This window comes from Puma concolor, chromosome A3 (genome assembly GCF_028749965.1).
Source record: "Puma concolor isolate L17-30 chromosome A3, mPumCon1.1.hap2, whole genome shotgun sequence".
NCBI lineage: Eukaryota > Metazoa > Chordata > Mammalia > Carnivora > Felidae > Puma > Puma concolor.
In genome coordinates this window covers 38,455,212-38,465,698 of record NC_141669.1, presented here as the reverse complement: position 1 = coordinate 38,465,698, position 10,487 = coordinate 38,455,212, and the positions used below count along the sequence as shown (strand labels likewise).

General features: G+C 48.4%; 1 protein-coding gene across 1 annotated transcript; it reads right to left on the bottom strand.

Annotated features, from left to right (window-relative positions):
• Positions 1–631: 631 nt before the first annotated feature.
• Positions 632–9,243, bottom strand: IL1F10 (interleukin 1 family member 10). Its single transcript, XM_025927401.2, has 5 exons — positions 8,786–9,243; positions 3,887–3,946; positions 2,006–2,091; positions 1,598–1,725; positions 632–1,318 (listed from the first exon to the last, which is right to left on the bottom strand). Exons 2-5 carry the CDS (start codon positions 3,916–3,918, stop codon positions 1,106–1,108), a joined length of 459 nt encoding a protein of 152 aa, XP_025783186.1. The 5' UTR covers positions 3,919–3,946; positions 8,786–9,243; the 3' UTR covers positions 632–1,105.
• Positions 9,244–10,487: the final 1,244 nt, after the last annotated feature.

The following is a 10,487-nucleotide window of genomic DNA, read 5'->3' as shown; positions in this document are numbered from 1 at the left end:
GGGGGCTGAGTGGTTACACAAAGGAGGAAGAGAGCCAGCAGCCCACCGCTCTGAGCGCTGACGTCATGGGCTCTCCACTCTAGCCTGTGCCAGACCACAGATTGAGAAATGGAGAGGGATTCAGGCTCCAAGGAAGAGGGTCAGTCCCAGCTGCAAACAGTCAGCCGAGTCCCAGCCCTGTATTGCTGTTTGGACCAAGCCATCCCAGCCCATCTGCTCCACCGTAGCCTAAACAACACATCCACTACCAGCTCGCCATCTCTCCCTCACTGCCCCTCCTTGCTCCTCACACGTCAAAACTGGCAGACAACCAGAGCCTCTGATCGACCGAATGACTGATTCACTGTGAAGTATCTGAAAGGAAAATCGTAAGACTTGAACTAAAACTACAACTGTGAGCAGCCCAAGGCATTGTCTGTCCATGGACAGCAGGGGAGAGCTGGGTTCTTCCTGGAGCTTCTGGCTGTTTCTAGGAGCTCTGGGGCAGATGGACTGCAGGAGAAGCTGTGGGCAGCCTCGCAAGAACCCACCGAGTTACCCACACCCCTTGTGTTAAACACTGAATACTAGCACCTATTAAGACTCTGTACCATTTTTATATTGCTGCTGTAACAAATTACCACAAACTTAGTGGCTTCAAACAACACAAATTTATTATTCTACAGTTCTGGAGGTCAGAGGTCTAAAATGGGTTTCACTGGACTAAAATTCAACTGTCAGCCGAGCTGTGTTTCTCCTGGAAGCTCTAGGAGAGAATCCTTCCCTTGCCTTTTCCAGCTTCTGGAACCACCTGCATTCGCTGGCCGATAGCCCTGTCTGCTACATTTGAAATTCAATTAATAGCATAGCATCTTCCAGCCTCTGACTCTCACCCTCCTGCCTCATTCTTACGAGGACCCTTGTGGGAGTCTTCCCATCTCAAGATCCTTACCTTAATCACATTTGCAAAGTCACTTTTGCCTTGCAGGTAACATATTCACAGAGTCTGGGGATTAGGACGTGGACATCTTTAGGGGGGCATTATTCTGCCTATCAGCAGGATGCTGCCTTCAGCAGGATGAGCTTGGTTTGGGGGCACCAGCCTGGAACTCGGCCTCCTGCCTCACTACCGACTCTGTTCAAAGTAGAACTCAGTGCAGGCCAATGGCTCACTTTCCTTGGCAAGTTGTACTGGTTGCTGGGGCTCAGCTGGGCCACAGAGGAACCAGCCAGGCCAGGCAGCAGCCTCAAGCCTGAAGGCTGAGCCCAGGCTTCTCTGGAAGAAGGTGAAGCGTGTGGCCTGCTCACCACCCTTGTACAGGTCCTCGATGTTCACATCCTGTGGGAGCAAGGTGGTCGCCGCGGGATGAGGCTACTGGTAAAGATGTCAGCCCCAGAGGCCTCCAGGGGGTGGTCAATAAGGGACTTTACGGAGAGGTTCTATACCCGGGGAACTGCCTTCTGCGGGTTCTGGAGGGCAGGGGTCTTGGTGCTAGGTGCAGAGGGAAGGAGAGGAATGTGTGGACCTGGCCAGGAATCCACAGATGGGTGCAGAGATGCCAGAGTATCCTGGAAGCCATGTCTGCAGGGTCCCTTAGAACAGGGTGTGGTTTCTCACCTCCAGCTGCAGGGAAGGCCCCTCTTCTGTCTCCACACAGGCCAGGCAGCGACTGCCTCCCTGGAGTCCCAGGAAGATGGGGACTTTGGTGCGGTCCAGGCCTCTGTTGGGAAGTATGCAGATCTTCTCTGGGAGGGAAGAGAGACGAGAGCCAGGAGATGAGAGGGATTCAGATTGCAAGCTCTCAGTGAGCTAAGCCCAGGCAGGAAGGAACCGGGTCAGGCCTGGCCCCTGCATGTGGGCTGCTAGGCGAGCCAGGACCCCTGCAGCGGCCACGACACCCTCCGAAAGAGAGGTCCTCAGCTGTTCCCTGCGTCTTTTCACTGTTACCAGAGGCAGGAGGGAAGGGGAAAGCCTGTGGAAGGTGGAGCGTGAGTGTGTCCGAGGGGGTGAAGCCCAGATGCTCACCTGCACAGCAGTCGTCCGCACTGGGATCTCCTACCAGGAGCTGGTCACCTCTTAAGTATAGAGCCTTCTGATCTGCATCCTTAATTCTGGAACAGGATGGCAGTGCTGATGGCCTGCTCCCTTCAGGCACCACCAAACCCCAAAGTCCTTGCCCCTCCACACTCTGAAAGTACCACACTGAACATTTAGGGGTTCTTCTCTCTTCCACACATGAGAAGTGGGTATACAATTCCACCCAAGAACAGGTGAAACCAGGTCAGCCTTAAGGCCAGGGAAGGTCTTCTGGGGCTCACGATTCTCAGAGGCTCCCTTTACCAGGCTTGGGCTCTGTCGAGGCCCTGGGGGCACTGAGGAAAGCCAGTACCTTCTCACTGAGGGGTAGACAGAGTTTTCCCGATTATGCCGGCCCTTTCGCATGCCCGTCCTGAGAAATCTCCTAATGAGGCTCAGATATCTGTGGGATGTAGTAAGCCTTATCCCAGATTTTCTGAGCCTGCCCCAATTTTACATAAATGTTTATTCTCTTCAGTGAAGGGATTCATTGAGTATATAATAAAGTGTGGCTTGCTTTTCCAGTATCTTAAGGGCTTTCTTATAGAACAAAATCCAGGAATCGGGAAAAAAAAATCCAACGTGACAGAAGGTGTGCCAACATTGCCCCCCCCCCCCCCACCGTTCCACGCAAGGTATGCCCTGGGGTGGGCCCACATTCTAGGTGCCAGATTTAGGAGGTCAGCAAAGAGCTCGAACAGGGTGTGATTACAGGCATTTGGGGTTGGCAGAGTTTCCATTGATGGGCCTGGGAGGGTAAATACGTGCTGGGGAGCAGGGAGGAAACCACAATGAGTGTGTGCAACATCAAAGTCACACAGTTTATTAGCCTGGTCGCTTGGCTGGTTTCAAAACGTCTGTCAGCCACTCTCAGGACCCGGGGAGCCCTCCCTACCTCCTCTGGGCCAATGCCATTGCCTCCAGGAGATTTTTCTCTCTCAATAACAGCTAATTATAATACCCTTAGCTAATGACTGTATGTGTTTAAAGTAGGTTCACTTGTACAATAAAAAATAAAGATCTCAAAAGAGCCTAGGCTTGCCAACCAGCATTCTCTCTCCAACCTGGATGACCAGGACTTGTCTGTAACTCATCTGCAAGCCACATTCTACTTGGAGACCAGAACCCAAGTTAGATACCCCAAAGTGCTGATATCTGTTTTGTCATTTGGGTGCTTTATACACAGGTGTTTTGCCTTCCCAGCCACGTGGCAACTTCCTAGAGGTCCTGACTGGCCCCCTCACGTCCAGGACAGGGCAGACCCATGCAGGAGCCGCAGCAATGCAACCCTGAAGTCAGTTCTGCTTTTGGCTCATTCCTCAAAGGACTGGAGGTAGTTTCCAATGAGAAATCACAGGCAATAAAGTGTAAGCTATAAGTAAAGTCTCAAATGTCAAATGAGGTAACAGTGAGAGTTGGCAGTGCATGCTGGGAGCAAAGGCCACAGAGACCGATGTGTGAAGATGCTGTCTCTGAGATTCAAAATTGTCCCTGAGCTTCTGGAGAGAGGAGGCTGGAGTGGCACAGAGAGTGTGGGTCCCAGCTCTGTGATACATGAAGTCATTGATCTAGCCTCTTTGAGCTTTGGTTTCCAAATCTGACCGGACTTAGGCACGTTCCCCTTGTAGGTTACTCAGGATGGAGGCAAGGCATCTTGGATGCTCAGGGAAGAGGGCTATTGTTAGCATGCTTATGATTAAACTTAATTAGGGGGCACTTGAGAGTTCTCAGGTGAGAAGGAGCCGCATCCCTCCCCTGGGCCTTCCTGCCCTCTTCCCACGTCATCTCCAGACCTCCAGTTGGAAAGGATGGACTCCCGGGCAGACTTACGTGTAGTATCTTGCCATGGGCAGGGAGCACATTCCTGCAATCCTGGGTGACTGGTCCTTGCTGAGGGGGAAGAAAAGACAGGCTGTCAGAAAAGGAGGGTATTATAAGTGTGGGGCTGGGGGGACAGACCCCCTGAGGGGCCCCGAATCACTGAATCACAAAGCTGAAAGATCTCACTAAGCTGCTTATCTATAATTGGCCTATTGGAATCCACCAAGGTCTCCCCAGCCCAGCAAGCTCCAGGCATCTCTGCTTCACCCTGCTTTGGGGTCATCTGGCAGGGGTGTGAGCCAGTGACATGTGAGTGGTGCTAGCTTGGGGGAACTGAAGAACAGGTTCCCTGAAGAGTTTGGCCAGGACTATTTCCTGGGGCTGAGACTAGGGTGGGGTGTGCTCCAGCCTCACAGTTTGAGGATGAGCTGGACTCAAATCCTGTCTCACTGCCCAGCCTAGCCATAGAGTCACCGCACCTCTCCCGGAGCTGCGGGAATAGCAGCGCTCCCAGGAGCCATCTCCAGCCCGCTGCTGGAGGGTGCAGGGTCTCCCTGCAGAGTTAGAAAGCCTCATTCAAGGAACTAGAATGTTTTCCCAAGATTGTGAAAGAGAGACCATCCAAACTCCCCCATGATGCTCCAGATGGAAAATAGGACAGGCCCTGAGATATAGAGACTTGTGTTCTTGAGGATGAGTGATCTCAACTGAAGCCAGTGTCCCCTTATTAATCCCACACCACAGTTTCACAACAGCTCTGCTCCTTCCGGTTGGATTATCCTGCCCTAGAACTTGACCCTAAAATGACCACCTTTAGAAAGACCATTCCAGAACCTAGCATGGAAAAAAACCCAGAGCCATTCAGGGCATGAGGGTGGTAGCCATTAGAATATAGCCTGGAAAAGTAAATGCAAGGGTAGTTGGGGCTGGGGTGCGCCCAGTAGATCTGATTCTCACAGGGTAAGAAAACAAAATAGAAGAAGAAAGAGAAGATAGCAGAAAATAAGAGGGGACAGGGGAAAAGGGGTGGGCAGGAAGGAGCAGGGCTCAGAGAGAGAGAGAGAGAGAGAATGACACTGAAGGACATTTGGGGAAGTGGGTGAGGAGGGACAGGTTGATGATGACAGAAGAGCTTCTAGTCATGCCAGCAGCTCCGAGCTCCAGGACCCAGTGTTGGTACTGGATTTGCCATGCGGTCACCTTGGACAAGTCATTTCCCACCTCCTAGGCTTGGCAGCGGGCATTTAAGTGTTGGTGAGAATAACGAATAACAGGGCATCTCTGGGATTCTGGATGGATATTGGTGACGTGAATCAAAGTCTTAAACTATTCTACATACTCTGTAATTTCATTTGTTGCCCTTTCTCTAAGGGAAAGTAATGGATTACCCAAATGTTTAATTATGTTCACTACATCATTTCGGACAATAGCAAGAAGTTGGATATAAGCTAAACGTCTAATAACATGTCATTGGTTTAAAAATTATGGTAGGGCGCCTGGGTGACTCAGTCGGTTAAACATCTGATTTCGGCTCAGGTCATGATCTCACAGTTCGTGAGTTTGGGCCCTGCCTCAGCCTCTGTGCTGATGGCTCAGAACCTGGAGCTACTTCAGATGCTGTCTTTCTCTCTCTCTCTGCCCCTTCCCCACTTGCACTCTGTGTCTCTCTCTCTCTCTCAAAAATAAACATTTAAAATTTTTAAATTAAAAAATAAAAATAAAAATTATGGCAAGTTAAGTAAATAAGAAACATGTACATTAAACAGGTACACTAAAGATGATATTGTGGAAGAACATTTTATGACACGAAATGTTCAAAATACGTTAAGTGGAAAATTCAGGTTATGAAGAATGTGTACATTACTATTCCATCTAAAGCCACACACATGGAGAGACACACACAGGAACAAAGACCATGTTGTTCTCTTTGGCTGACAGGGTTATGAGTGATATTTTCTTCAGCTCTCTTAACCTTTTCCCCATATGAACATGATTCTCCTTTGTAGTGTAAAGTAAGTTTTAATTGTTTTCAATGATTAAACGCAGCTAAAGTCATTGGCTCCCAAGCGCACCTGCCCATCAGTCACCTGGGGGACTCTGGATAAGTACTATTCCCTGTGCTGAAGGTTCTGATTCACCAGGGCTTGAAGTGACTCCATGATCAGCCAGGCTTGGGAACTGGTATACCATCTCGGTTTTTCTCCCTCTCCAATGAACATGTAAATCACCTGACAATTCTGGTTCCCTAGATCTGGGGTAGAAACTGAGACCGTGCATTTCAAACATGCAACCAAGTGAGATTAACGCCGCTCGTCCCTGGCCACACTTTTGAGTAGCAGAGGGCTAGACAGATGATCCCCCAGCCCAGATACGCCATTAGCAGCGTGGCCTCAATGCAAGCACACTTGGTGCTGTGCTCTCTCTCATCCAAACTACTGGGGCTTCTTTGGTTGTAGCAGCAAAAATATGGGCAGCCTAGTAGCTATGCCAAGGCCTGGCCAGGGCCGATCAAATGGAGGGCTCCATGTGAGGATGATGACTCCCACTCTTGGTCAGTGTCAGTGCAAAAGACGGGCAGAAATTCAGGGCTTGTCCAGTCCAGCCAGATCCCCTGGGGCCCCAGAAGCCTCCTGTCCCAACCCCAAATTCCAGTGTTTCCCCCAAAGACTCTCTTATCAGGCACCCCCTGCCTGGGTCTGGCTAGACTGTGATGAAGTAAACAGGAGTGAGAAGCTGGCTTCTAGCCCATCAGAGAGCGTGGGGACCTGATGCTGAGTCTGTCATGGTCCCTCCCAATGCACCACACACTCCATTCCCTAAGATTTCCCTTCCCTATTGTCCCCAAGTGACCTTTCACCGGACTTTGGCCTATAGTCCTCCCTGGACACCATCTCTGGCTGTCTCAGATTTCATCAATCCACCCGTCCTGAGTCAAAAACCACTACCAAGTAGCATTAGGCATTTCTCTATCACACCCTCTTCTCATTCTCCTACACATTTTCTGTGTGAACTATTACACAGACCACTATTCCAAGACCACTATTAACCCCTGTGGAGCCAAATCAAGACTCTTTTGATTCCTCTAATATTTGGCTACTGCCTCCTTGGAACTCTTGACATTGATTGACTCCCTTTGCACTCCACTTTCCCGTTCTCAGGTCCATGTAGATTCTCTCTTCCATGTGGGGGCATCCCTCAGGCTGGAAGTCACACATCTAAGTCTTAAGCACTTGTATCACATGCCCCACAGAGTGGCAATTCATACACTTCCACAGCTGCACTGATCATCTTGGTCTGATGCCTCCCAAGCCCAGACTGAACACCCTACTGTATCTCCAGCAGACTATAGGACATCCCCCTTTGGACATCCTGCCATCGCACCCAACAAATAGATCTGAAGCCAAATCTATCTTCTCCTCCTCCCAGCCCATTCATCTCTCCCCACTTTTCCTTACTCTGTATCTGATTTACCAATAAGTTCTGACAAATTATTCTTTAAAATGTAACTTTGTCAAAAAAAATAAATAAAAATTAAAAAAGTAATAATAAAATGTAACGTTGTCTTCTTCATAGCCATTAGACCTGTGCCTGTATTCCTGGTTTTTCTCCCTTCAATCCAGCCCAACCTATGTGAGGTACCTGGACCTACATTCTAAGTACTGCTTTCACAATATCCCTGCTCAGCCCTGGAGTCTACAATGGCTGTCCATTTCATCACCATCTGGCCCCGATTCACTTGCATGAGTGTATCTCACTTCTCTGTGGACACTAAACCACCCCTCCAGGCACATGACCTCTTCCTTATCTTCCCAGAGGGCATGCTCAAAGTTGTCTTTGGTTTCCCTGCCTCAAAATCTATCCCTCCTCCTTGCCATCCATTCAGATCTTTTGGCATTAGAGCCACTGGACATGGTATCATTTATCTATAGGTTGAGCCTCTAGCTCTGCTAAATTAATTATCAGGTCAGAGTAACAGCTCAGGCCTACAAGGTTGTGACACTTAACCTCCAATTCTCAGTTTCAGCGTCTATAAAATTAGAGTCTGTGGTTATTAAAGATTCTTTCCAGATCAAACTACCTGTGATTCCATGACTCAAAGTTTAATGAATCTTTCCTTTACTATTGCAACCCTACTCTGAACTCCTATTAAATCTCACTGTATTGTGTATTGTTCTATATATAGACATTCATTTCCATAAAAGTTAACAATATCTTGATCCATGAAATGTGGCTTGTAGCTCCCTCCAACCACCCTGACACACATGTATGCTTATAAGCAGGACATAGAAACACACACAGAAGGTTTCAACGGCAAGGTTGGGTTCTGGACCTAGCTCTGCTACCAATTCATATTGCCACCCTTTGGGGCAAAAGTCCCTTTTTGTCCCTGGGCCTCCAACTTGTTATCATTAGGATGAGAGGCTAGGTAAGGCCAGTATTGCTCAAAACTAAATTTCACAATGAAATTTTACACAGAAACCTGATGAAAGTAAAATGGATAAAGGGGACCTTCTTTTGCTGAGTCAGAGAATGATGGTGACTCCAGAACTCTGCTAACACTGTCCTTGACCACGGAAGCAGGCACCAGGACATACCCAAAGAATTCCAAGCCTCACCACATACTGTGGAATACCACCGGCTTAGCTGATTTCTTCTGAAATTACTTTCTAAAATCTATGGTTCTAAATATTTAAAAATCTTGACTTGGCTTAAACTATATCTTCTCTCAAATTTTTTTCTATGTGCTTTCAGGCTTATTCAGCATCCTACTACGTTCCGTGGAGGAGATACCTTGTTATCTAGAGAGCTTGTCAGGAGGAGTTAAGGGAGGGGGCATATCAGAGATATTAACAGAAAGGAGAAGGAAAGTGAGAAAGAGAGATAGAATACTGCCTACCAACCACTGACCTTCAATCCTGGGTGCCTGAAAGGTCCGAATGATTTCTCCCGGGCATTTGCCCTGAGTTTATACTGTCGGGTCAGGGTGGGTCAAGCCTGCAGCAATCTTTATAATTGGTTCCAGGATGGGGAAGAAGAGCCTAGGGATTTCACAATGTCTTTAGCACAGTATGGATAATAAGAAGGTGGGGGCATTAATGAGTGTTTGTTGAAGGGGGAGAGAGTCACCCATAAAGCCCTGGCAGAAGCCAGGCACTGGGCCCCTGCTCATAGCTACTGTCATTGACACTGTTATTGGTGCTTTCAGTAGCCATATAAACAGCCTTGGGGTCAGATGTCTTCATGTCACCTTCCCTTTGGTGCCCCATGGGGCTCCATCCTAGACTTAGAGGGATAGAAAAGACAAGAGTGAATGGGTCTGAGGGGCCCAAAGACAGAGTGACCTTTAGTGTTTTAAGCCAGGCTGTGGCCAGTGAGGCAACATGAGAGAGAGGACTGATGGCATTGCAAAGATGGCCCTGTTTGGAAAGAGGGGAGGGAAGTCTCTGCTTTTCAACAGGTCCTATTAGCTAGTATTAGGCTGATGAGACAGAGCATCTGAGGAAACCTACCTACAGAGGACATGGACCTTAGACCCATCCTGGGACTGGGCAGCCACCATGTGCCCTGGACTGCTAGGACACATGGCACAGTGGGAACAGGGCAGGGGTAAAGAATAGTCAAGCATCTAATTGATATTACTTAACTCAGTCCATCTATTCACCCATTTGTCCATCCAGCCATCCACCCAGCCATCCATTCATCTACTCACAAGGGGTAGAGAAGCTTGGCATAGCATTCTCTGGGGACCATATGCCTTACTGTAATACTCACTATTATGTCATTTGCACAGTTCCACAAAGGGCTTGGTAAGGAGGTAGGAGAGGCCAACCCACATGCAGATGTCTGAAGAGGGAGAGACAAGAAAAGATGGGCAGGGAAGGGACCCAATTTGTGTTTCCTAAGGCTGACAGTCATTCTTCACCCCTCTCCCAGTCTCTTCTCTCTCCGTGGAAAGGCCCAAAGCATGGGGTATTATGCCAGGCAATCAATGGGCATTTACTGAGCATTTACACTGCTGTGTGACAAAGATGTGCAATACATAGTCCCTGTTGTTAGGCAGCTTCACAGTCCAGCTGGGGAGCTAAGTCATAAACACTTAAAAAGATCATTAAGGAGACCAGACTCTCTAATCTGCAGAACAAGGGCATATTGGAAACAATAGATGCAGAGAAACTCCTCGAGTAAAAAAATTCCTAGAATTCTTTTTATGACTTATACATGGCATATAGGTTCCCTCTAAATGGAGAGACCTGTGCTATGGCATCCCTGGGACATAGTTAATCAGGCTTTGCTTCAACACCTCCACAACCTCTTAAAGAAACCCTAACAACATGTGTGGTCTTTGCGGTTAAAATTTTTGGGTCACACATAATTTCTATCAATCGGTCCTGCTTGTACCTCCTGGAATTACACAGGACAAGTTTATTTTTCTAGTAGGCAGAGCTCTGAGTGCTTGAATGGAGCTCTCTGTGTACTGCTTCTCCAGGATAAAGACCCTCAGCTTCCTAGCCTCTGCCCTTGTGACTTGCTCTTGGGACACTCTCTACTATTCAGGACCCACTCAGTCCTCAATGCCTACAACCGACACAAACTCCATGTGATGTGGGCA